General features: G+C 43.1%; 1 protein-coding gene across 1 annotated transcript in view; it reads right to left on the reverse strand.

Annotated features, from left to right (window-relative positions):
• Window positions 1–3,150: 3,150 nt before the first annotated feature.
• Window positions 3,151–27,227, reverse strand: part of PLCXD2 (phosphatidylinositol specific phospholipase C X domain containing 2) — a 45,721-nt gene continuing 21,644 nt past the window's right edge. Inside the window, exons 2-4 of the mRNA XM_082625252.1 lie at window positions 16,940–17,400; window positions 11,402–11,643; window positions 3,151–3,596 (exon numbers count right to left, since the gene is read on the reverse strand). Coding sequence (XP_082481378.1) covers window positions 3,437–3,596; window positions 11,402–11,643; window positions 16,940–17,400 — 863 coding nt within the window. The 3' untranslated portion in view covers window positions 3,151–3,436. The remainder of the gene's footprint in view (window positions 3,597–11,401; window positions 11,644–16,939; window positions 17,401–27,227) is intronic.

Raw genomic sequence — 27,227 nt, forward strand, 5'->3', positions numbered from 1 at the left:
CAGGCGGACTCTCAACCACTGCGCCACCAGGGAAGCCCAGAAAGATAAACTTTTTGATGCGAATATAAGGTCATGTTAGAAGAAGTAGGATTCTTAAGGGTGATCATTACCTGGGCTCAGATCTTGTGCTTTTGTTTGCGTTTATATAAAAATCCTGGGTTTGGGCTGTGGCTTAACTGTTCTCAAGAATGCAGGGGTCTGAGGGCTTCCCTGGTGGCTCAGTGGTTGAGAGTCCGCCTGCCGATGCAGGGGACACGGGTTCGTTCTCCGGTCTGGGAAGATCCCACATGCCGCGGAGCGGCTGGGTCCGTGCGCCATGGCCGCTGAGCCTGCGCATCCGGAGCCTGTGCTCCGCAACGGGAGAGGCCACAGCAGTGAGAAGCCCGCGTACTACAAAAAAAAAAAAAAAAAAAAAGAATGCAGGGGTCTGGACTCAGCACTAAGGAAAATAATTACACTTAATTACTATAGAGTCTAATACAGCAAATACGTAGTATTTTTGGCATAACCCTTTTAGATCTGCCGTTAATTTAAAGTTTAATCTTCAATAATTTATCATTCCCTTCCATCAATTCCACCTTGACCTCTTTCTCCAATCCTAAGAATATCTTCTGTACCCATGAAACCGCGGTGGTACCTCTAAAAGGCTCAAAGTTCAAGCCTTTAAACACTGCTCTACACTAACTGCAACCTGTGACTGTCCCCTTTGCCACGAAGCCATGGAGGTGTGGCCATGTGGGAAGTGGTCCTGGGAGCCCAAGAAAAACAGTCTACATTTCAGAATGAACGTGGCCCCAAATCCTGTGAAACGAAAGTCCTCTTTTGCTCAATCAGGTAGCTTTTTCGCTGATCTTGAAGTTCATTCTGAGCAAATACGATCGCCTTGTTTGATCCGAAAAATCCCAAGACCTTGTGAGAATAAGTGATGTGATCAGGTCACAATTTTTTATTGTTGGCAGTTGCAGAATGAGTCATAGACCTAAAGTGTCTTTTCCCTCAGTCCCATCACTGAGTCTCCTGCTTGGCCTGAGGTCAAGGAGCAGAACACGCACATCCTTTACAATATATTAAGCAACTTGGTCTTGGGGCAGAAATTCTGCCAGTTCAGGGGTGTTTACCAAGGGTGAACTGTAAATAATCCTCCTCCTATCTTCCAGAACTCCTGTGCAGAATTTCAGAGTGCAGGCCAGGCTGGCGACCCAAAGCAACAGGAAGAAGTGAGTGCCTGCCCCCTCCACAAAGAGCAAGACTCCATGCATGCGACCTTGGTATGGTTTTCTGTGCTTTTTTGTCATGAACACCGAGGTGCACTTAAATGTTACAACCCAAGTGAAGTGCAACTATATATTTTAACACTAAAGGAGAAAATCACGTAAACATTTCACTGAACAGTCAGCAGCCCTTGGGTGTCACTGGCATCCTGTGTAGATACCTGTCAACACACCTGGCCTCATAGCACCTGGGCAAAGCTAAGGCTCAAATAAAACAGAGCAGAAAAATTCTCCTCTTGCCTCCATATCTCTTTGCCAAGTAACAAAGGGCTTAAAGAAGGGAAATGATCTAGTCCCTAGCAATTGACCAAGTATTAAAATCAAGACCAAAATGAAATAATGACAACACAAATAAAACCCTGAGGGTAGGCTAGGGAATTTCAGAGCTTGTCACTGCAGTTTAATATCAGAATTGAAGGAAAATTAAGAAAGTGAGGGTACTCACTTTCTCACTCCTTTCCAGAGAAGGCCCTAAAAAAACTGACAATAAAATTCCAGAACCATCTCTGGAGAGGGATTCAAATGCAAGAGAAGGAACAGTTAAACCAGAGGCCTTTGCGTTGTGACGTCCTCAGCTGGGGCTTAAATTACTTTAAGCAATGTAAAGGCTGGAAGACCAAGTGTCAGGGGTGTGTGTGTGCTCTTAACAGCTCAGCTAGGACATCCCCATGGCAGGCAACATGCAAAATCCAGCCATGAGCATCGGAGAACAGGAGTGGGAAGCTGCTGGGAGGTGGTCCAACCACCTGTATAAATGCACACAGCCGTCCGGGATTCCGTGTTATCTTTCAGCCTTAAGGATCCAGAAGATGACACTTCCTTAAGGATTCTCAGAGAGTTCTGAGGAGCACTGAAGTACACACACTCCTGGGGCCAGTATTCTTTCTAGCACCTTCCTTTTCATCCCTCTTCTAGAGGGTTTTCCTCAAAAACCGAGAACTCTTCATGACCCATTCCATCTTCTGTTCCAGTGCACGGCTTGGTAGTGGCTTCTCGGGTCTGGACCACACGCACACACGAACACCGTCCCCAGCATGATGGGGTGGGGTGGGGGGCAGGACGTCTACAGCATCTATAATAGAGTCAGAGGTCACTCATGGTCCTGAGATGCGTGGTCCTGTGGAGGGGAGGAGGACCGTGGCAGCATCTGGCCTGGGTGAGAAAAGTTCAGGAAGCTCCTTTGTGAGTGCTCTTGAGGTAAGAAGCACTGAAGATACTTAACCTATAAATAAATAAAAGAATAAATAAATAAATAAAACACAAGAGGGCTCTTTATAGATAAGCACCTCTTATCAATAATAATAAAAAAATCCCCTCTTGAGTTTCAAAGCCCTCCTTCAGTGGTGATTAGTAGGCTCAAAACAACCTGCAGAAAATAGAACAATCAAGACACAAACTGGAAGTGTTCCAACACTGGGTATTTCTCACTGGAGGACACACCATCATCCTAAATGTCCCCGAGGTAGTCTTGTTTTCAAGGAGTTACAGAACAGCTCCAAACCCACTTGTTTCTGATGCCGAGGACAGTATGCACGGTTTATCTAAAGAATGAAGGTGACCAATTACCAGCACAAGCACTGCAAGACAGCTTGTGGCTGAAATAGCTTGGTGATAAATACGTCTTACTCTTGGGGAAGAAGTGGTGACGTTTAACATGCTTAGAGAAAACTGGTGCTTGACCTTTCTCCGCTCAGAGCCCCAGGCTGGTGATAGAGCCACTGCACAGGGCAGTCCACGCCTGCCATGAGCCATCCTTCGGATCAGGAATGCCCTTCTGCTTCAGCCTTCTCTCTGGCTCAAACACAACATCCCAGAAGACAACAGGGAACTGGGCCAATTAGGGGACACTCAATACCCCAGTGGAACCTGGAAACCCCATTTCCATATTACATTCAACATCATATGCCATTGGGGAGACGCTGACCTTGATCACATGAAACATGCTTTCTTCCCTCGGACTTAAGTTTTTACAAAGTCTCATTTGGGAAAAATGCAATTAAAAGCCCTGTAATTTTATCCAAATGGCCCTGTGAGGAGGGGAAAAAAAAATGTCCCCTCCTCTGACTCCCTTCACCATCACTGCCCAGGGGCCAACTTAACAAGAAACCCTTCAGAACTCTAGCCTGGATCAACAACTTCAATATTAAGTTAAATAGCAAGTTAAATCAGCATTTAGCCAAAGCTCTATCCTCCTGTAGGAGGTCATTCAATTCAATGACAGCTGTGGCAAAGTCCACCAGGTCCACGAAGTCAGACGTGATGATGTTGACACCCAGGGCTCCAGGCTTCTGAGTCTTCACCCAGTCCAGTATGGCAGGAAGATTCCTACACAGGAGAGTGATGGGGCAAGAGAGAACAGAGAGTAGCGTTTAGAAACGGGAAAGAAAACATTTCTGTTAATGTAACAAAAGCGTGTCAAGAGAGGCATAAGCTCCACCCTCACCAAATTTGTCCCTTTAAGCTCAAATCTCTTTCAGGGACCCAGTGATGTCTAGTCCATTAGAGAACGGTACTTTTAGGGTTTCTGTGCTGGAAGAAGAAATTCTTCGCCTCAATCACCAAAGACATACCATGTCAACAGGACCTTGAAAAACTAAGATCAAGAGCCTAATTATTGGTGAGTTCTTTAATTTTTTTGTACCATGAAATTTTTTTATCATGAAAATTTTCAAACATATTGCAACACTGAAAGAAATTTACAGTAAGCCTATCCACCATCTAGATTCTACCACTAACATTTTACTATACTTGCTTACCATGTATCTGTCCATCAATCCAGCTTATATTTTTGACAAATTCCAACTTCAGACATCTATACACATTCCCCTCAATATCTCGGCATGCAGATCTAGGGTTCAGTATTTGTTTTCAACCTGTTTCCCTTTTGACGTAATGTTTATACCCAGTAAAATGCACAAATCTTAAGTGAACACTGGTTGAGTCTTGACAAATGTATATATATAACCCATACCCATCTCAAGGTACAGAACCTTACCAGCACCCCAGAAGGTTCTGCATTCACCTTCCCCATCGATCCCTAACCCCATTCTTCCAGAGGCAATAATTATACTTTGTTGTTGTTGTTGTTTTTAAAAAAACACAGATATTTGCCTGGTCTAGAATTACACATAAGCCATGCAATATGCATTCTTGTGTGTGAGGCTTTCACTCAGCATTATGGTTTTGAAATTCATCCATGTTGTTGCATGCATCAGCAATTTATTCTCTTTTTTAGTCACTGGATAGTCTTCCATTTTATGAATATATTGTAATTTAATCCATTTTCTTATTGATGGATAAATCGACTGTTTCCAGTTTTTGGATATTATGAATAGAGCTGTTATGGTCATCCTTATACAAGTCTCTTTTGTGGACATTTATTTTCATTTCTTTTGGGTAAATACCAAAGAGTGAAGTTGTTTTATTATATGTTAGGTTTACATTTGGTTTTATAAGAAAGTTCCAGATCTTTACCCAAAGAGGTCGTTCCATTGTACATTCCATGAACAAAGTATGCGAGTTCTGTTTGCTTCACATCCTCTCTTAAATTTGGTGCTATAAATCTTTTGAATTTTAGCTGTTCTAGTGGATGTGTAAAGTTATCTCACAGTGTTTTAGTTTGCTTTTTTCTGATCACTAATGATGTTGGGCAGTTTGTCATGTACTTATTGGCCATTTGTGTATCTTCTTTGGGAAGCATCTGCTCAGTTCTTTTACCCATTCTCTCTTTTGCTCTTTTTCTTTTAATTGTTGAGTTGTAGATGTTATTTATATATTCTGGATACTAGCCTTTTGTCAGATATGCTTTTTGAATATTTTATCCCCGCCTGTAGCTTGCCTATTAATTTTCTCAATGGCATATTTTGGTGAGCTGAATTCCTTAATTTTGATGGAGTCTAATTTATCTTTTTTTCTTTTATGGTTTCTGTGACCTGTCTAAGAAACTTTTGCCTACTCCCAAGTCACAAGATACTTTCCTGCTTTATAATTTTAGCTTTTATGTTTAGATCTAAGATCCATCTCAAGTTAATTTTTATATATGGTGTGAAGCAGGGGCCAAGGTTCACTTTTGCCATATGGATATACAGTTATTCCAGCAGCACGTGTGGCTTCTTATTGGACCAATGCTTGCTCAGTTGTCTTACAAATGTAGTCTGTCAGTCTCATGTTATAATTTGAGGGCTTTCTATGTGAAAGCCAGAATGTTATCCAAAGAAGCTCACAATTCATAGATGTAAACAAACGATGACAGTTTAATGTGATAGTTCCTATATTAGTAGTAAGTGTAAAATACCATGGGTGGTATAGAGGAGGGAGTAATGAAGTACTCAGTTTTGCATCATGGTAACAATAGCTCACTAAATACTTGCGACATTGAGGATGCTATAAGGAAGACACAAATCAGGGCTTATGTTTTGGTTAAGAGACTGGAGGTTTTTTTTAGGAAGGATTTTCTCTGGGTAAAAACTGAAAATAAGCTAAGTTTATTTCTTAATGGCCTCTTTCTCTTCTTTTGGTAACACTGTCCTTGGTTGTCATCCTCTCCCTGCCTTGTTCCTCTGAAGCTGCCTTCCCTCCTCTGAGTGTACATTCAACTTCTCAGTCTCCCTCTAGGCAACCCTGTCAAGGCCTTGAAGCATTTTGTCCTCCATTTTCTTTTCCTTTTATCGTGACAACTGTAATCAGTCCTGGGTCTCTTCCCTCGCTCAGCAGACTCTATGATCAGCCATGGGCTAAAACACATCTCACAAATTGATTTGCGTTTTTATATTCATAGCTGATTATGACTTAACAAGCCAATATCACAGGGGTACTTCCATTTTTAACTGGGACTCCTGACAACTTAATAGTACACTTGATTTGACCATAAGTTATTCAGTTTCTCTGTGCCTCAGTCTCTCCCCCTGTAAAATGGGGATAATAATAAAACTTCATATAGATTTGGGGGAATTAAATAAAGTAATATGTGTACAGTGCTTAGAAGAGGGCCTGGGATATAATAAGTACTCTGTAAGTGTTGGGGACCAGAGAAGGAATTATAAATGGTAGAGATTTGGGGGTGGGGGTAAGAAAACTTCCTAAAGTGGTCACATCCTGCTGCTTAGGTGACAAAATGTGTCCTGAGAGGGAAGGGTCACAAATGCAGTCATCCCTTGGAGACAGAGACGTGGAACACAGAGTGGCCCACATGAAGGCCACAGCAGCCCTGAGCCTGATGCATTTCAGCCTTCTTTTAAAAAATCTGCTTGTCCATGCTTAAGTATGAAATTCTGGCACCACCTTCTGGTCATCACGGGGAAATGAGAATTAAAGGTTTGGTCAAGGCACCTCCAGCTCCAGCCAGAGCCAGCCCGTGGAGGATCCCTGGAGGCCTGGAGGCCGAGCAGAGGGAAAGACGAGCGCCTCTGGTCTCCTCTCATGACAAAGAGCTCTGTGTCAGCTTCGGGTTGTCATGTCAGCCTTCCCCAGGGCAAGGATCAAATAACCAGGATTGCACACAAGGATCGAATAACCAGGAAATGCAGAACCCACTGTGAGCATGGGCCTCTCTATTCTCTTAACTCTTGGCCTTTACCAAGACCTCTTCACCAAGACCTCTTTACCAAGACCTCTTTACCAAGATTTCTTTACCAAGACCTCTTTACCAAGATTTCTTTACCAAGAGATCAGTGCAGACGGCTGAGTCAGATACTGCTGTGGGGATGTGAGGCACTGAATCCCAAGGGTTGCAGAGTAGCAGCTCAGAAACTTCCCCCTGGCTTAGAGGCCCACTGAGAGCAGGGCTGGTCCAGTGCAGGGACGGGTGTGGCATGCCTGTCTTGTGCCAGGCACTGTGGGAGACGCTTTCCTGTTAAGACTCCACAATCTCGTGCGGTTCTATTAACCCCACTTATCTGGTAAGAAAAACCACAGCTCAGAGACCTCAGGAAATTTGTCAAAGGCAGTCTGTTTGTTTTTGTTTTTTTTTTTTAAAGAAGATGTTGGGGGTAAGAGTTTATTAATTAATTTATTTATTTTTGGCTGTGTTGGGTCTTCGTTTCTGTGTGAGGGCTTTCTCTAGTTGTGGCGAGCGGGGGCCACTCCTCATCGCGGTGCACGGGCCTCTCACTATCACGGCCTCTCTTGTTGCGGAGCACAGGCTCCAGACGTGCAGGCTCAGTAGTTGTGGCTCACGGGCCTAGTTGCTCCACGGCATGTGGGATCCTCCCAGACCAGGGCTCGAACCCGTGTCCCCTGCATCGGCAGGCAGATTCTCAACCACTGCGCCACCAGGGAAACCCAGGCAGTCTGTTTTTAAGGCACTGTGTTAGTTTTCTAGGGCTGCTGTAAGAAAACGCCATGGACTGGGTGGCTTAAACAACATAAGTTTATTTCCTCACAGCTCTAGAGGCTGGAAGTCCAAGATCAAGGTGTCAGCAGGTTTGGTTTCTCCTGAGGCCTCTCTCCTTGGCCGGCACATGGCCACCTTCTCCCTGTGTCCTCACAGGGTCTGCTCTCTGTGCACACCCATCCCCAGTGTCTCTGTGTGTCCTAATTTCCTCCTCTTATAAGGACACCAGTCAGACTGGATTAGGGCCCACCTGAATGGCCTCATTTTAACTTTACCAGCTCTTTAAAGGCCCTATCTCCAGATATAGCCATGTTCTGAGGTACTGGAGATTAGGGCTTCAACATGTGAAATTCCAGGGAACAAAATTCAGTCCATAACAGGAACCAAGTCAGGCTTCAACCTTGGGCCTCTGGTTTCAGTCTGTATCCCCTTCTGTGGCCCCATGCTGCTGGGCCCTCAGGCTTAGGCAAAATTTGCTTTCATTTGATTTCAGTGGGAGTGCAAGGTTTCTAAGAATCTAGGGAAAACTATCTTAGAAATTCAGGGAGAATGGCTATGTTTTACCCCTGCACCACAGCAGGTAGGCGCATGAAGCCCACACAGGGGACACCCCCTGTGCCCCGAGCTCTGGGCCCTCAGGACATCACCTACACAAGGTCACTCCTTCAAGACCGGGGAGGTGGTTGGCACAGAGAGTCAGGCAAAAGAGGAGACAGAGAAATATGTTCCAGACGAAAGACCAAGACAAAACCTCACAAGAAGATCTTAATGAAATGGAGATAAGAATGGATATATTTTTCATGGCTTCAAGCAAACAAAATCTCAAGTCCAAAGTTGACTTAAGAATTAGCGGGAAGGGGGGGTTAACTGCCTGCTGAGAAAACCACCACTCCATTTATAGGAAAATATACCTTGTCTTTTCCTCTCGGTTAAGCTGATAACTGGTGCCCAGGACAAGTTTGACAGCACCCCGTGTGCCTTACGACAGACCTTCTGGGTGTTGGCTCTCAGGGAAGGCCCGTGACAACTGCTTCTTCCTTATGCTTGAGAAATGAAATATTTCTTGCCATATCAATAAACAAAGGAGGTCGCAGTCATCAATGACTATACCCCTCAAACATGAGCGGAGGAAACTCAGGGCTGAAAAGAATCCCTGCCATCTAGCAGCCATCAGACAGCAGCCACTCCCTGCGGTGAGCCCTGAGGAAACTCAGGATGTGTCAGGATACTGGCACCAGGCTGAGGTGCATATCAAAGGAATGATTTCCGTGAGCCCAGAATCTTGCATCTTCCGTACGTAGAAAAGCGCTAAATTCCTTAACCTGAGATATCTGGTTTTCTTCAATTAGCAATAATCTTCTGACGTTCCCGACTACCTGCCCTTTGTTGCAAAACTCCTATGTATCCTGGCTTCCCCCCTCGCCTCCTCGGAGCAGCTTCTCAGAGTTATCTGAAACGCTGTCTCCTGGGTTTCAGTCCTCCTTCTGCCCCCAATAAAACTTAACTCGCAGCTCTCACGTTGTGTATATATATTTTTTTAAGTCAACACGCTTGTTCAATAGCCCAGGGGAAATGACAGCCACATGTGCTGGTGTTTGGGAACAAACTTGACCAAAGCAGCTGATGTGGAGGCCTAGGAATCCTAATGCATCTCTGTAATATTCTTGTGACCAGCAGGCGGCGAGATGCCCCAGTATCCTCCCAATCTCCCAGATGTGTGCTTGCAGCCAGCAGGTTAAGGCTCTGGCATGCTAGGATGCTGGGGCTTTGGGCGCGTGCGCCATCATTACCTCTCAGTGGAAGAGCCTTGTGCTTCATCTGCAGCCAGATTAAAGATGCAGGAACTCACGAGTATGAAAAGCATTGTGACTTTGTGGGTTCAGAATTGTAGCCAGTAAGAGCTGACCAGATTCAGGTACTAGTGAGACAATTACAGACCAGTGGAGCAGAAAGGAACAGGGCACTGAAATGTGCTACATACAAGTCAGTGCTTGGACGCTGAAAGAGGCAATGGTCCAACAATCAGAAGTCCACGGATGAGATGTAATACTGACTCTTACCAGCATTGGGGGTCTGGGTCACTTAACCTCATTGGGCCCATCTGAAGTGGGGACAATAACATGCTTTAGACAACGTGCCCTCCTGGAGGCTGGCTTACTTTAAGAACCTAATGAAATCATCTGCAAGACGGTGCTCTATATTCAGAATACACTATACAGATATAACACATCCTTATTTTTAAAGACTTCCTCTCCCTTACAAGTACAGCTCTCTGCACAGACTTTGTTATAGTGATTTTCACAGTGTTATGTAGAAATTTACATGTTTATTTTTCCCGATAGAATGTACGTCTATGGGGGCAATGACTAGATTATTCATCTTGTGTCTTTGGACCTAGCTCCTATTCATCGCTGAATAAATAAATAAATAAATAAATAATGTTAATCTACAAATTTACCAAAGGCATGAGGAAATGGTATGGATATATGAGCATATACTATAAAAAAGAAAGTTCATGATTCTGGTCTTGGTTTATGAAACTCTCTTTCCCAAGTTAAGCACAGGTAATTCAGTGAAAACTTAGTAGAGCCACACAGAAAGAGGTTTCTGATTCTGTTCATGGCCAGCAAAATCAGAAGCTCTCAGTTCGTTATCCAAACTCCTGCCAGGTGAACTCCTGTTATCAGAAGTCACGCTATCCAAACTATCTAAATAGACAGGGACACGTTTTTTGATGAATCTTTCATTATCTGAACTCTGGTGCTCAGCACCTGGAACTCAGGAACCAAAGTGATTCTTGTAAATATCCCTTGTTATCCAAACATACTGGTTTCCTCAGCTTGGGTTGCGAGGGATGCCCTATTAGCCAAATGTGTTTATAACATTCCCTTTATACATAGGCATAGGCATACGCACATACATGTACCTATACACAAGCCATCCTTTTCCTTGACAACACCTATCATTTATTGGTGTCCAGGATAAAGAACATCATCTAACACAACGTTTCTGGAGCTTCTCCTGTCTAATTGTACAGTCAGGATCAGTTCTGCTCCGAGGAAGTATCTGAAGCTATGGCATGGTAGGTGGCATCCTGAGCTGCTTCTTAGGACTCACTGTCACTAAGGAAGGGAGAAAGGACACCCTGAATCCCGGGAGGGTCATCTCTGAATCCCTACTGCCTGGCACAGCAGTCTCATTTAATGCTGAAGAGAGTGAGTGCTTGGGCCAGCTTCAAGGGCAGGGGCAGGAACATGATGGCATCTCCAGCCAGACGTGAATGGACCGGTGGTGGCTAAAAGTGCTTTGCCTCCATATTGAAATTTAGAGGGTATTTATGTTATAATATGTGCATTTGAACAGAGTGTTTAGAGATACTTTGGCCACGGTTAATGCAAGACACCTCAAGTACACAACTTTTTTAAATATAAGGTTTTTGGGGTTTGTTTTGTTATTTTATTTTATTTATTTATTTATTTATTTTTCACGGTATGCGGGCCTCTCACTGTTGTGGCCTCTCCCGTTGTGGAGCACAGGCTCTGGATGCGCAGGCTCTGCGGCCATGGCTCATAGGCCCAGCCGCTCTGCGGCATGTGGGATCTTCCCGAACCAGGGCACGAACCCGCGTCCCCTGCATCGGCAGGCGGACTCAACCACTGTGCCACCAGGGAAGCCCCGTTTTGTTATTTTAAATCTTCAAAGTATATGGTTTTACTGCTGTTTGCTGTTTATTCAGAAGAGAATCAAGATAAAAGCATTTTTTTTAACCCTCACTTGTGAAAAGGAAGCAAATTCTTACCTATGGACCAGTGTGTTCTTGAGGCCGCCAACCAGGCCCCGGGCGATGGTCTTCACTCTGGGCGTGAGGATCGCTTGAGACACATGGAAGGATCCGTGGGGAGAGCGCTCACTCAGCGTGGTCTCCAAGAAGAGGATGAGCTTGCGCACACTTGTGGTATTTGCCCAGGGTGCTGGGATCTTCTTTCCAGGCCATAGGAAGGGGTATTGCTTGTAGAAGGGACAGTGATAGAAGATGAGAACCTGAAACGTTCAGAACAAATAAATGAGGGTAGTTCATGAACAAGCTGAGTGTTAACTCCTCGGCTTTACACTGATTGATTGCTAGGAGGAAAGGCGCACAAATACAAACATACGTGGACATTCAAAAAATTTTATATACATATTTTTTTAGAAAAATTAATAAGCAAAGATTTAAGCACTTGCTATATGCCTGACTTGAAGGTTTTTAACGTTTTGGGGGTCATGAACACCTTTGGAAGTATGGTAAACTCCTGAACCCCTTCTCAGATTGTTTTAGATGAATGTCTAAAATAAAATAGATAGGATTACAAAGAAAATCAATGAGATGGAAATATAGCTATCAACATAATAATTAAATTTGTAATAAATAAATTAATGTATGCGCTTCATAATAAACACATTAAATAAAAATATTTTGTTTTAAGTCTAATAAGTTCCATAATTTTGAGTAAATGATGAGTATACACAATATTTCAAGATATCTGCACTAAATGAATATCTGTGGTTTCTATGGGGACAAAGTCATAGGGAGTGTCAACACTGCCAACACTGCCGTGGGTGACTGCTCACACATAATCAGTGGTTATACTGATATTCAGTTAGAGGTTAAAAGTCAGTATGTAGTGCTTTTCCCGTCCAAATTCACAGACTTTATTAAATTCTACCCTAACACACTCCCCTTGGGAATCTCTGGACCCCAGGTGGAGAACCTCAGCGGCTAGTCCTGTCTGTAAGTTATGACTCCTATGCTCACGAAATTGACCCTTAGCTCTTGGTTGAGATCAATACACTGAACTGAATTTGGGAGGATGTAGGTTTTCAGTTGTGTGTGCTGACTCTGAATGAAACTGCCCTTTCCGGGAGAGGGAGGGAGTGAGCTACGTGAGGCAGGGAAGACTTCGGGTACCGGATGGGTCTCCAGTGGGACCTCTCAGGATGGTGGTGATTTTGCAAATAATTAGCAAGCCACATCCACGGCATTAGTTTCTGAAGGCAGCAGAGAGACAGGGAATTGCTATTTCGATTGTCCCAATTCAGAGCTCTGATGCTTAGGTTTCCAGAAGTACTATGTTTTTTCTCCTCCCGGGTACCAGCGATTCTTCCCTGGAGGAATGTCCATTGTGTGTATTTACACTCCCTGGACCGCAATCCTCGACTAGCTGGCCTGACAGCATAATTCTCCTGGCACCCAAGGGCAAGAGCTCTGAATGTGTGTCTTGTTTCCGGGGTTTATTTAGCCTAACTGCTCCTAAAGGCCTAGAGCTAGGGAGCACCAGGCTCAAAGCACTGAACAGGCTAGTTGTTCTTGTTGCTTTTAATGGCTTTGAGTAATGTCTGACTGTCTGCTAATGATGTTGGCAGTAAACACATGGGTTAATGAGGTTAATCACAGGCTCATCGTAAGCAGGTTGCCTGGGAGATTGGGGAAGATTTCCTGCTGGCGTTGTAACTGGCTAGTTTGGAAGGCTGGGGTCTCCAGCATCTGTACGTGTGCAAAGCTGGGCTGTGAGATGGACTGTGGGAGAGGTGGGAGGCTGTGTGATCCTTCGACAGGGCCTGTCAGACCACTTCCCATGCTGCCTGGCCCCTGAGCAGAGGGTCAGGGGATGAAAGGAAAGCGCTGTTCTTCACTCGGTCTTGGAGAACAAACAAAAAGGACACATTCTACAAAAGGGGCTTTATGGCTTTCCTCAAGAGCCTTCTCAAGTAATCTGATCCTAAAGGTTATAGCGGGAATTTCTGTTTACAGTAGGAGCTTGGCCTAGCAAACCAGCCCTCATTCTACAGAATTCTGGGGGGCAGTAAGTCTTGCCCAGGGCCTGTGTTTTGCATCTGACTCCCGACCTCGCTCTGCTGTATTTTCTGTCTGAGATATTCTTCCCTCCAGCTCAGCAATTCATATGCAGGTTTTCTCTCGAGACTCAGACTTAAAATCTCATTTCCTTTAAGAATTATTCTTTAATTGACCTCTTCTTATTTTGATCATTCTTTTACAGGGGCCCCTGGGATGCAGATTTATACTATGTACTATTTTTCAATTGATGGATTACAAAACCCTTTTTTTCATACAGTACATTTGAGGCAGTTTTGCCTGGTAATTGTATATATCAGTTGTCTTATATTTTACTAGTGGCACATATTCTTACCTTCTCATTAAGATTCTAAATACTGCCAAGTTGTAGATGAAATCTTCGAATTCACTGTACCCTCAAAACTCATAACCACTAATATAACAGTACATACCTGTGAGCTGTGATATAACTGCATATTGAATAAATGAAATGTGACTGAATGGCAGTACACTTCTTTCTATTAAATTGTAGTAATAAAATACTCTGGGGGTTACATGCAAGGCAGCTCATTACATAATGAATATTTAAAGTTTAACCACCAGTATGGCACTGCCCCAGCAGGGGGCCAGAGGATTGAGGGCTCTGTTGGAGATCTCTTTAGCTTTTAAGAAGAGGTATAGCAGGGAAACCTCTGGAAAAGGAAGGGGAATGGGAAATCCTGGAATTCAAATTGATGACACACTCCCTTTTTCTGACACATCATCACAGGCTCTTTCCTTCATAATTTTAGGGGTATTGGTTGTTGAATGACACAGATTAGCCCATACTTAAAAACTATAAAAGATCTTTACTGTTCTGCTAGAAATTCACTGTCCACATGATTCATTATTCCTGAAATTACCTGTTTCTCTTGCAAATTTCTAAATGATTTAGTAGGCAATGTGGCAGCCCATCCAGAATACTATCTGTGCACAAAATTATAAAACTGTAACAGATACCTGTTTATAAATTTAGCTGGACTCAAATTTAACCTTACCTGAATCCTCGTATTCAAAAGCCCTCTCACGGATCTTCCCTGTCTCCCATTCTGCTAACCCTCTGAGACCTTCTGATAATAAGGGCTCTTGAATAAGGAGAAAGTGTTTTTAGTAGCATCGTCTATGACACTAGTTGTGAAAATCACCAAGATGTGTGAACAGCCCTGGGAGAGCATTGAAGGCTGTGGGAACTCGGTAGAGCCCAACAGCCTGTGACTGAGTCCTGGCCCTTGTGGCTCACTGACAATGTTCTCTTGGGCAAGGTGCTTAATTGCTCCCTGCCTCAGTTTTCTCATCTGTAAAATGAGGATAATAATGACAACCTATGTCATAGTGTTGTTGAGAGGATTAAATGAGTTAATCCTTGTACTTAGTACATTGCAAAGGCTCAATAAATGTTCTGCTATTGCTCTTGTTACTAGTACTATTTAGCATTGTAAGTGAGAGATTCCACTGGGGAAAAATCTCTCCAAATTTTTTTTTTTTTTGCGGTACACAGGCCTCTCACTGTTGTGGCCTCTCCCGTTGTGGAGCACAGGCTCCAGATGTGCAGGCTCAGCGGCCATGGCTCATGGGCCTAGCCGCTCTGCGGCATGTGGGAACTTCCCAGACTGGGGCACGAACCCGTGTCCCCTGCAGCGGCGGGAGGACTCTCAACCACTGTGCCACCAGGGGAGCCCAAATCTCTCCAAATTTGACCTGCGAGTCTGAATAGATATGAACTTAGGTTTAGGGGAGAGGTGTGATAAATATTTGGCAAAATATCACTTACAAAAGTTTTAGTGAAGAAAAATAGCTTAGATAAAACTTAACAGATACTAAGAGTTAACTCATTAGTCTTCGTAGATTCAAAGACCTTTAGCACTTTCAGGGGTGTGCAAAACAACCTGGTGTTTGCCATTACTCAGGCCGAGCCTGGGAGTCATCCTGGAATCCTTACATCCCAACAGTTAGGAAACGCTATTAGGTCTAACTTCTGGTGGATTCCAAATCTGGCCACTTCCCACTAGTTTCCTCACTGGTTTCTGTACTTCCCTTCTGTCTTTCCAGGGCTCTTCCTGGTAACCAGAGGGATACCATCAAAACTTAAGTCAGGCCACAACACCCTGTGCTCAGAACCCTCCCAGAACCTTCCTCACTCAGAGTAAAAGCCAAGTCCTTTCAGTGCCTTCAAGGGCCCCCGATCAACCATTATCTCTCTGACCTCCTCCACTGCTCTGCCCTCCAGTCCCGCGGCCCCTGCTTTTCCTCAACCATGTCAGGGACCCTCCTGCTTTGGGGCTCTGCTCTGACTGGTTCCTCTGTTGGGAAAGCTCTTCCCCCAACAGATTCACTCCCTCAAATGACATCTTTTCAATGACGGCTACCCTGATCAACACATTTAAAACTGTGACCAACCCTCCAACTCATAGATCCCTGGTTCCCCCTTACTGTGCTTGGCTTTCTTTTTCCATTGCTTATTACTTTCTAACATTCTCTATGATGTATTTATCATGTTTCTTATCTATGATCTATCTCCGTCCACCTGAATGAAATCTCCATTAGGGCAAGGATCTTTGTTTTATTTACTGATTTATCCCAAGTGCTTAGAATGGAGCTCGGCGCATACTTAGTGTTCACCATACATTTGCAAATGAATAATCTTTCATTGCTTTCTAATTAAAAGCTCTTCCCTCAGTTCAAAAATCACTGCCTCTTTAAGATGCTTTGGTTAATGCATCTATGAGTAAGGGAGCAACTGTGCATGAAAGGTACTTTTTTTCTTTTTCTTTTTTAAAGAGAGTCTAAGTTGGAGCCTGACCATTCCTGAAGCTCTCCTCTCTCACTATCCACCATCCTCTGGGAGCAGAACAGAATATATCTGAGGCCTGCGCTCCTTTTCCTGAGTCTGTCCTTCATGGGTCTGGGTTTGGGGCTCTTCTCAACTTAGGGATGCTCCTCCAGCCTTGATCCCTTCCCGGGTTCTTCCTTCCTTAACTGTCTTCCCCACTGACCCAAACTCTGTGGCGATGGCCTTTCAAAATGTTAACTAACACCTCTGAGACGAATCACTTCACGTGCCTTTGTCAACTAATGCTATCAAACAATATCTGGCAGGGATTATCTGATATTGAATTGAAGACAGGATGGGACAGACGATCCCTAAGGGGAACTAGGAGTGTGAAAACAGATACAATGGGAGACAGAAAAATGGTAATGGCCAACTGGTCCTATTTCACAACTCTGCCTTGAGCTGGTTCTGGCCAGGCCATTGCCAAACAAGTTAATCCCAGATCAACTGTGCCCAGGGGAGCCCTTGGAGCCATCCTAGAGCCCAGGAACTGGTGTGCAGATCTTTATTATCCCAAACAATCTATGCCTTCTGGCCCAAGAGCCCTGGAGTGAGCTGCCTTAGAGCTGGTGACACAGAAAAAGCAGAAAGGGTTCCGTTGTTGCCCTTGGAAGCTAATCTCTGTTCCCTCCTACCTGGCACTTCTTCTCCCACAGCGTCTGGAGCGTCATACTCTCCACACTGCAGGCTGAGCACAGCTTGTTCCCAAAGGCCTCCTGGATCCGGAGAATCAGGCGTTTGTGATGGGCCTCGTCCATGGCATAGAAGTGGTTGAAATCCAGGAAGACAATCTCTTGGGGGTGCTGTGTGAGGAACGAGTCAATCTCCATCAGCCCATCCCAGACCCTGATGCCAAAAAGCCCGTGAATGAAGTAGATTTCCTGGTCGACATCCCCTGGCTTGGAAGACACACGCAGGTCGAAGTAGCGGATCCCAGCGTCCAGCTGTTCTCGGAATGTCAGGTTCTGAGTCACAGACCATTTCTTCATGAGCTTCTTTACCAAGGAGATCCTGGCGAGGCGTTTGATAGCTGGGGTTTGGTCAGGCCCCACTGGGGACTTTTCGTCTACCCAGTAACTGAATGAATCATGGGAGCCTATACGAAGCAATAAATGTGAGGAGAGCGGTTGAGACTGGAGCTGGGACAGATAATCCAATTGATAAGAAAACAACAACAAAAATTTAGAACCAAGCACACACGCAGAATATTGTGAACAGATACTTGCAAAAATTTTCAAGCTTGCTAGGGATGAAATAAACACAAATAAGAGTAACATAGTCTTATTAGCAGCTTGTCAAGCCTGGGGTAAAACTATAATTTCATACATTACTGGTATAAGGTATTGATTAATTAATAAATACCCTTTTTTTTTTTTTTTTTTTGCGGTACGTGGGCCTCTCACTGTTGTGCCCTCTCCCGTTGTGGAGCACAGGCTCCAGACGCACAGGCTCAGCGGCTATGGCTCACGGGCCCAGCCGCTCTGCAGCATGTGGGATCTTCCCGGACCGGGGCACGAACCCGTGTCCCCTGCATTAGCAGGCAGACTCTCAACCACTGCGCCACCAGGGAAGCCCACGTCCCTCTTTTTGAATAAGCCAAATCTGCTATTAAATGATAAAATAAGACAAATCTGCTATTAAATGATCAAATGCATGTTGTATTTCTCTTCCTTAAAGAGGGTAGGGATCCTCCTAGACACTGAGATGATCTTATTGTTATAAAGTCTAAGTGACCACGAGAGACACATTTCTAACTATAGTGAGAAAATATTTCAGTAGTAACTCAAGTAAAAATTATCTTTAACAAATATCTTTTGTTTTGTCATTGGTTTCTATCTGGTGTCAACCATTATTATTTGGTTGGCTTGGTGACTGGCCCTGACCCTGGGGGGCTCCACACAGGTGGCTGCACTTTGCAGGCAAAACCTAGGAGGAAAGTGTCATGTTCTGACACTACCAACCTTGTTCTTAATCACTACCACCCACACCAGAATCAAAATTCTTATATTCATATAGAATACTCTTGACTGTCACCAGTTATCCTTTTCACTAAATTGTAGAGTAGGCATTTCATACATAATATAGGATTTTACACAACTCTACTGTTTCATGTTTTATTACTTCCATTTTCTTGAAAATAAATCATTCTGGGAATGGCTTCACTGTTCTATCTTCTCAGAAATAAAGCAAAAAAAAAAAAAAGGTGGCAAGCGATGCTTTATTTTTATGTAGTCTCTAGAACATGGAGGGTATTCAGTAACTATTAAGAAAAAGCATATTTATCAATCCTTAGGCAAAATGAATTTTGCAAGCAAGAGAATTACTAGCATATTTAAGGTTAAAAAAAAAATGCCGTTACTAATAGAAATGTGGGGCAAGTCCCCCTGGAGCTTCCATACTGGTTGTCTCTGCTAATGAGACTCACTGGATACTTGCCGAATGTACTGCTTCCTTGGGCTGCACGGAAATAGGAGATCTTCATACCTCCTCATCAAGAGATTTATTACGAATACATTATGTATAGATGGAGAACAGCCAGTTCTCTCTTCTTTTTAGATTTAATCAGCAGCCCAGCTGTTCAGGATTGAGTGTGTAATATAGTGTGAGTTTCGCATTGTACTTAATTCTTCCTTGGGTATCAGGGAATAGGCATTATCCAAGCATGGAGGAGAGCAAATCCTCTCCGGTATTCTCTTATTGGTGCTGAGTCCAGTTTCATGTCCAGAGGGAGATGTGCTAACAACCTCTGAGGCTTTTCTCTGTGTCTGAGGATTCTGTGGCACTGTGACAGCAGTGGGGCCCCAGGGACCATTTCTGAATACACAGGGTACCCAGCCCATCGCACAGAAGAGGGAGGGTGTGCACGTTCCCTGGGAACCGGAAGTCTCTCTTTCTCTCTTTGCTCCCTTTTCCATTCTGGATGCCCAGCACTTCCCACTTCCGTCCCCTTGATAGGAAGAGACAGGACAAGGGAACAGGCCGTTTGCTGACTGGTTTACAGCAGTTGTCCTACCGAGGCCTCCAGCAGTCAAAGCCAGCACTCACTCATTAACCACTATCAATATTTTTGCCTTTCTACTTACTTTTTTCCAGGAAGTGTTTGGCCTCACTCACATAGAGTGAGAGAATAACATTCAGGTACTTAAGTGCATTTAACTATTTCTTTTTCAAAAAACCGGATAAAAATGCCCCAACCCTCACCAGAATATTTACAAGTTATACTTACAAATAATACTTACAAAAAGAAAATCCTAATATTTTGCACTCCAGATTTATTATCAAAGTTTCCTCTTCTCCCTACACCTGAAAGAAGTTATTTCACTCTTTAAAGATTGTCTTTAGGGCTACTTCTCCCCCTCTGCCCTGGGATGTATGGGTTAAATTCACACATTTCCCCCAGAAGAGGTGGAAAAACCCCTGCTCCATTGGTCCTTGCCTTATTCTCGAAGAGAATTGCTGTGTGGAGTTGGTAGGGATCTCTGCTCCATGAGTTCTGGCTTGTTTTATGATAAGGTTAGAAAATAGTTTAGAACCTCACCCTGCTGTGATTTCTGCCACGGGAAGTGTTTTGCTGCTACTACCTGGCAGCGCCTGTGCATCTTCACTCATCCTCTCCATGGCTCTTTTATCACTGTCTAAAATAGATTTAAGTGGTCCTCTTTATCTTAAGAACAAAACAAAGCACTTTCCATTACACGCCTTACCCCTTCAAGTGACTATCTTCTCTTTCTTCCCAGATGTTGAATTCTTGAAAAAGAGGCCAGTCGTGTGGCCTTTGTCTCCCCTGATCTACTCCCTCCTTCCAGTCGGAGGCCACCTCCTATCCTTCTATTGCTACTTTTGATCCTTATAACCTTGGAATCAACAACTCCAAGTGGCTTTATTCTTCTTAGCTTCTCTGAGGGTCTGCTAAGTCAGCTCTTTTCTGGAAGCTTCCATTCCCTTGTGATCCACGATGCACACTTTTGGGTGTTCCTATCCTGTTACCACTCTCCTTGGCTGGCTCCTCTCCCTCCTTCTTGTTCCCCAGTTTAAATGTTTTCCAAGGGTCTTTATTCTTTCCTTCTCCCACCCTCAGAGATTTCATCCACTTCCCAAGTTTTTACCACAGCACCATTAGGCAGACGACACCAAAAGTTTCATTTCTAGCTCAGACTCTTCTAAGTTCCACATTTATGTTTCCGCCTTCTCCTGTGGTCTTCCATCCACGCCTGCCTGCTGACACAACAAATTACAGATTTTCAAAGTCCAGCTACTCATGCTGTCCCTCTCACCCCTACAAAGTGCCTCTCGTGAAGTTCTGCTCAGTTACTCAGACTTGAAACCTCGGATTCTAATTAAATTCTTCCCTCTCCCTCACCCCCTTCATCCAACCAGGTACTAAATCTTTGCATTTGACTTTTACAACAGACATCAAACATGTCTCTTCCTTTAACCTTCACCTGCCACCCTCCCCATTACCAGTCCTTTAATCAGGACCAAAAGAACCCTAACTTGTCCTTTCAGTCCAGCCTCTCTCCAATTTGTCCATATTTGAAAATCAATCATCTCAAGATACAGATCAGGTTCAAACTCTGGACACTGGGGTTTAGGACTCTCCTCAATATGGCTCCGATGTATTATTTCAGTCTCATCTCTCACCAGGCTCCTTCCTGGACTCTATGCACTTACTTTTGCTGACAGCTTCCATAAAATATTCTCTTACCCCAACTCTGTCTGCCAACACTTATAACCCATATTGGGCAAGTGCCTACCCTATGTCTCAGTTTTTTAATCTGTAAAATGGGCATGATAGTATCGATTGTCACAAAAATTGTTGTGAACACTGGAATGCATGCAAAGTGCCTGGAACAATGCTGATACATACTAAGTGCTGAACTATTGTTACTCTTATTATAAGTCCTTCTCTGTTAGTTGGAAACTAGAGGGAAGAAGGGGTGATTAACTGAAATTCCTTATCTTAGATACTTAGGGTCTGGAAGATTTTCTTTCCTGCACCTGAAGCGCTGTTCCTCTCCATCTCCATCTTATTGGTTGACATGGAGATGATAGCTTAGCCTCTGCTTTGTTGACAGTAGATGTCACTCACTCTCTTGGTCACAGCCTCAGCTTTGTCATCGCCCACTTCTAAAATCGCAAAACGCAATATCCTACTTTCTGATCACAGCTTACTTTCTTCTGCCTCATTGTGACGTGACTTCTATTCCCCCTCATCTGAGAGCCCAGAGTTGGCTCTACATCATCCTTTAGCTACAACCAAGGTTGTTACTTGCCACTTTCACCTGCAGAATTATTCATTATAACCATCCAAAAGCTGTAAGGATCACTGTTGAGGCACTCTGTCTGTCTCTACATGCAGATCGTGTGCACAACCCCAGAATGCACATGGAAATATTAACGTGATATTTTCTAACAAACGTTTTGCCTAATAACAAATGTTTTACTTCTCTAATATTTCTCTTTTACAGAGTGGACTAAATAAGGTTTTAGAAAATAATAGTCATCAAATATTGGATGACTATTTTCAGACTTTTCTGGGTAGGGAACTTTTGTTGTCATCTCAAGAATATTCCATACAGAGCAGGAAATATGGACATACAGGCCTCTCCTTAATGTTCTACACTCCATGGATTGATATCATCCCTAATTTTCGCCCTACAAAGGTAAGGTTTTTTTCCTCCAATTTTTTTTTTTTTTTTTTGTGGTACGCGGGCCTCTCACTGTTGTGGCCTCTCCCGTTGCGGAGCACAGGCTCCGGACATGCAGGCTCAGCGGCCATGGCTCACGGGCCCAGCCGCTCCGTGGCAGGTGGGATCCTCCCGGACCGGGCCACGAACCCATGTCCCCTGCATCGGCAGGAGGACTCTCAACCACTGCGCCACCAGGGAAGCCCTCCTCCAATTTTTGAAAACTGTTTTTTCTGCAATCCTTTCATTTTCACAATTACCACTCTTGTCTCTTCCTGTTTCTTTATACAATCAAAAGGCATTAAAATGTCTCAATTTCCTCTCTTTATGTATACAAAACCCTGGATAATGTATGTGAAAGCATTTTGTAATCTAAAGCAGTAATTCTCAACCTTGAATGCACATCAGAATTCCCTGGGGGAGCTTTTAAAAAGCACCAGTGCCCAAGATCCCACCCAAGACTCACCGAGTCAGAATCTCTCTGGAGTGGGAGTTGAGAATAAAAGACTTGAAAAGCTCGCCTGGTGATTCTATCAGGCACCCAGGCTTGACATTCACTGCCATGAATGTAAGATTATCCTTTGCTAACAAGCTCTCTGACTTCCGGGGATCAATTTCTCTGGTGGGTCTTCTACTACTTTCAAATCTTCAAATAATAATCTGGTGGATCGCCTTTCCCATATCTGGGTAGAAGCTCTCTTTACCATCCTTTGTGTTCTAGGAATGCCTCCTGCTCTTTGACCAGCTGAATAATCACCACTTCTTTGTAGAGAAGAAAAATATTGGGGCGCCTTGCTTCTTTATCATGCCTTCTAGTAAGTAAATAGATGAGGATATTTAAGTTTAATTAGAGCATTTCAGACGTGCACTGGGTCACAGAGTTCAGAATAAAGTCACTGAGGCAGCAAAATCACAAGGAAAGAGATATTTGAATGAGAAAAGGTTAGCAGGATGTCTATCCAGTGTGAGGGTTATTTCCTTCTAGACAGCATTAGGTTACAAGATAATCTAAGGGACCAAGTAGGAGAAAATGAGCTGCTTTGTGAGGACTGGGGACAGCCAGTTGGCTCCTTATCTGGAATACCAATTGCTGCTTGACTCTTTCTTAGGTTTGCTATTTGGGAGTTAGGAGACCTCAAGTGAGCACACAACAGTTTTTAGTTAAAGCACTTTCACTATCCTTGCATTTCTTGCAATTTGGAATAGTAGCCATTTTTCTGAACTCAATTAAAAAGAGTTTAAAGCAAGCTTCTTGGGAAGCTGGTCTCTAAATAAAACGAAGAGAATTCAAATCACACACCCTGAAAGGATACACGTCATCACAACACAATGGCATTTCAGATTAAGAGGTGACTATACTTAGAGCCATGGAGGGAAGAATGAGACAAGAGTTAAGTGAAGAACATGAGAAAGAGAGACAATCTTCTTTATCACACCTCTGGGTGGCATCCGGGGAGGTGGGGATGGTGACCCAGGTCAGAGAACGCCTGACCTCCACTTGTCAAACCAGGATGTGAGGGAAACAGGCTCCCAAGGAAAACCCTGTATCCCTGGAAATGTCCACTGACAGCACGGTGTGACAGGCATAGTGCTAGGCCCGATGATACAGACAGGAGGAGGCCGGAATCCTCCTCGGGACTCGCTGCCTAGCAGAGGAGACCCAAACCCCATCCTGCAACCAGTGGTTTAACAGAAATACATGCCAGAAAGTAGGGGCAATTAATTCCATCCAGGAGTTTCAAAACTTTCATTTAAAGGTCAATTTGTATCTCTGTTTCAGGGATAAGAGAGAACATAAAGAAACGAAGTCGCTCAATATTCTGTGATAACCTAAATGGGAAAAGGATTTGATAAAGAATAGAAACATGTATATGTATGACTGAATCACTTTGCTGTACACCTGAAACTAACACAACATTGTAAATCAACTCTGCTCCAATATTAAATAAAATTATTAAAAAAAAAAAAAAAGAACGCCTGACCTCATATGTTTAAGAAAATCTCTTCTTCTCACTTCCCTCAGGTACCACCCTGCCCTTGGTGGGCCCTTTAACCTTGAAGCCCATTAACCCCTCCAAGTCTGTTCACTGAAGGCCACCCTCCCACCCTGTGTTTACTCACACCATTCCATGTATTGGTGTCTCTAGGCCACGTATTCTCAACTGGGTGACTCCACCCCAAGGGAACAAAAAATTGGTTCTCAGGGGAATGAAAAAATCTTACTCTTTTTATGTTCAAAGTATAAAGAGAGTACCTAAACAGATATACCGTACAGTGTATCTGTAGTATTAAAATTTCATCGCTGGCGGTGTGGGGATGGTGAGCAGGAGTAGGATAGAAATAGCTAAAAAGACTCCTTAGTTTGGCCATAAAGGAAAAAAGGCTGAGAAATATGACTCCAGACTGAGCTCCCTGGTAGCCTAATGGACAACTGACATGTCTGGGTTGGATCTCTGACCCTGCACTTCTTTTATCCTTAACTGGTATGTCTGTCAATGCCACCAGTGACTGTTTCCCACTGGACACCATCCATAAGGTGAGTCGATATTGGAGGGTTCTGTTCTCATCCCCTGCCCCTAGAACACTAATGGGTTGAGAGCCAGTTATTTTTAAAATATTCCTACCAGGCCTCTCCAGGCCCAGCAAGTCACTTCTCCACCTACATAGCCCTGAAGGACCCAGAGTTGTAGTGTACAAGATGCCAGTTTAGCAAGAAGAGATTTACCAATAGTAAGTCCTGAGCCCTAGCTTAATGAAACACTGTAGCTCCGGATAAGTTACATGGAGAGTTCCCACAATGGTTAAGAGCATGGCGTCTGGTGCCAGGCTACCTAGATACATACTCTTGGCTGCACTGCTTACTAGCTAAGTGACTGAAATGCTGTGCCTCAGTTTCTCACCTGTCAACAGGGGACAACAATAGTACCAACATCAATGGTTTGTGGTGAAGGTTAAGCGATTAACTCAGGTAAGCATTCAGAAGAGTCCTTGGCCAACAGAACGAACTCAAACATATTATTAGTATTATTTCATTATTAAGGAATTTGTGTTATCTTCTACTTGAATGACACAACCTGAGAAACAAATAATTCTAGTTTTTAAATAATGTTGTGAAACCTCATTAAACATTCATATTCAGGGATCTGCTGTGGCAGTTAACTGAGAAAAAGGAAGTTTGTAGTTTAAGGGATTTATTTTAGGTTTCATCCAAAATTAACATCAAAAGGAATAAATGAAAATCACAGTATTATGTACGCTAAGTATAAATTGGCACTAAAAGTATAATTATAAACAATCTCTAGTCTGCTCCTGTGTCAATAACAGGAATGAATAAATTCAGTGACTAAGCAATTTGAAAATATAAGAGAGAAAGTTCCAAGGATATTCTTGAACTTTTTACTTTTAACATCATGGAATTAGACATCCACAAGTGATTTCTATAGAAAAACAAACACAAAAAAACCAAATCCAATCTATTGTTAAAGGCATGTTGGATAGCTGATTTTTGGAGAAGGAAAACCTATAATCCATTATTTGAAATGGAAAGAAACAGTAATACTTCCCCAACTCTTCAAAAAACCCTATCAGTTTTAATAAATACCAGTAAAACACTCAAACACTTATATAACCATCCACAACGAATCTTTCTATAATAGAAAGCATTAAAACACCAAACACCAGAGTCTTCCTGAAGCTTTCTTCAGTATTCTGAAGTCATACTTTCAGAAGTTTTTTTCTGTATTTCTTGAACATTTAAAATACTAGTGCACAGTTCTTAAGGACGTGAGCATGACCGCTTTATGTCAGATCATCTCCCTCAACATTCTTTATCACTTTGTTTTTCCTTTGCAAGTATGGGCTTTTCAGGCCTCTTGGGTTCACTGATTTTATTCAAAGCCTTTTCGCTTTCTTAGAAGACATTTCTACTCAGTAATGTGGCAAGTTGAGAGCACTAATGTACCACTGAGTCTATGGAGAGAGCAGCTGGGCCGTGGATGTGACACATTTCTCCATCTCCTGGCCTGGATGTACCTGCAACTTGAATGTTTTTGCTAGCCCACACGTGTGAATTTGCTATGAGATTTGTTCATTCAGGTAGTGAATTCCAGGTAAAACAAATCTTATTATAAGTTGTTATAGCAAATGTTTAAATAGCAAAACTTCATAGTAGGGATACCTACAGAGGTGTTTGGAACTAATGTCTCTCAGTTGCATTTATGTGCACGTCGATGTGTATATGTTGACACTAGAGTGGTCCGTCTGAAATGAAATCCAGATAAAACTTATATTCAGGAGGAAAAAAAAACATGCTCCATTTACTTGGAAAAGTATATTTAAAAGAATTGAAAAAAATGCACTATTTCACAGAAGTATTTTTACTAATAAAAATAAAGAGTTTCTAATAGACATAATCATCATTCTGCAAAATTTCTTTTAAAGACAATTATTATTTTGAGCTTATTTTTAAAAGAGCCATCTAAACTTCAGATTTTTGTCAGGACTTCATCATACTACTTCTGTCAAAATTAAGATGGTCTGGCTCATTGCAGGCTAGGTCTTAAAACATATACTGAATGTGCATGCATCTTCTGTTAGGAATAGTCAGAGTGTTCAGTTAGGGCTTGTTTATTTTATCTCAGTTTGAACTTTAGGTCATATGATTTGTAATTTCATATTCTTTCTCTGATTATTAGCCTATACCATACCAGGTGAGGCCAGAATAATGCAGGCAGCTTGCAAGAAAACAGGTGCAGCCGTTTTGCCAGTTACCCAGTGGAGCTGATGCTGCATAAAATGGTACTGAATGTCCAATTTATTTTTCTAAATTCATGTAAAGTATACATACCAAAAAATTATTCTGGGAAAATGAATAAGATCTTAGCTGCAAAAACTACAACAAGAGGATATTAAAGATGCCCAAACACAAAAGACCAAAAATCTTGCTTACACTCTATGTTAATGAAGCTGGGTCATTCAGATAACCAGAAGGTGTCTGGGCTGGAATAAAGGGTCAACTAGATCAAATGATGGTCAGTGCAAACAGCAGAAGAGAGAGCAATATCAGGCTTTATAAAGAGAGAGAAAAGGTAAGTGTTCAAGCCAAAGAAAGACAGTAATGTTCTCCCATCTCCAAAGGAGGAAAAGAAGAGAGAACAGCCCTCAGGTGGAGTTGGGATCAGAAACTGAGAGGTCTAGCTGAACAACAGCTCTTCCTCACACTGTCCACCCACCTTGG

The sequence above is a fragment of the Mesoplodon mirus genome, assembly GCF_964341445.2.
Source record: "Mesoplodon mirus genome assembly, chromosome: 6".
NCBI lineage: Eukaryota > Metazoa > Chordata > Mammalia > Artiodactyla > Ziphiidae > Mesoplodon > Mesoplodon mirus.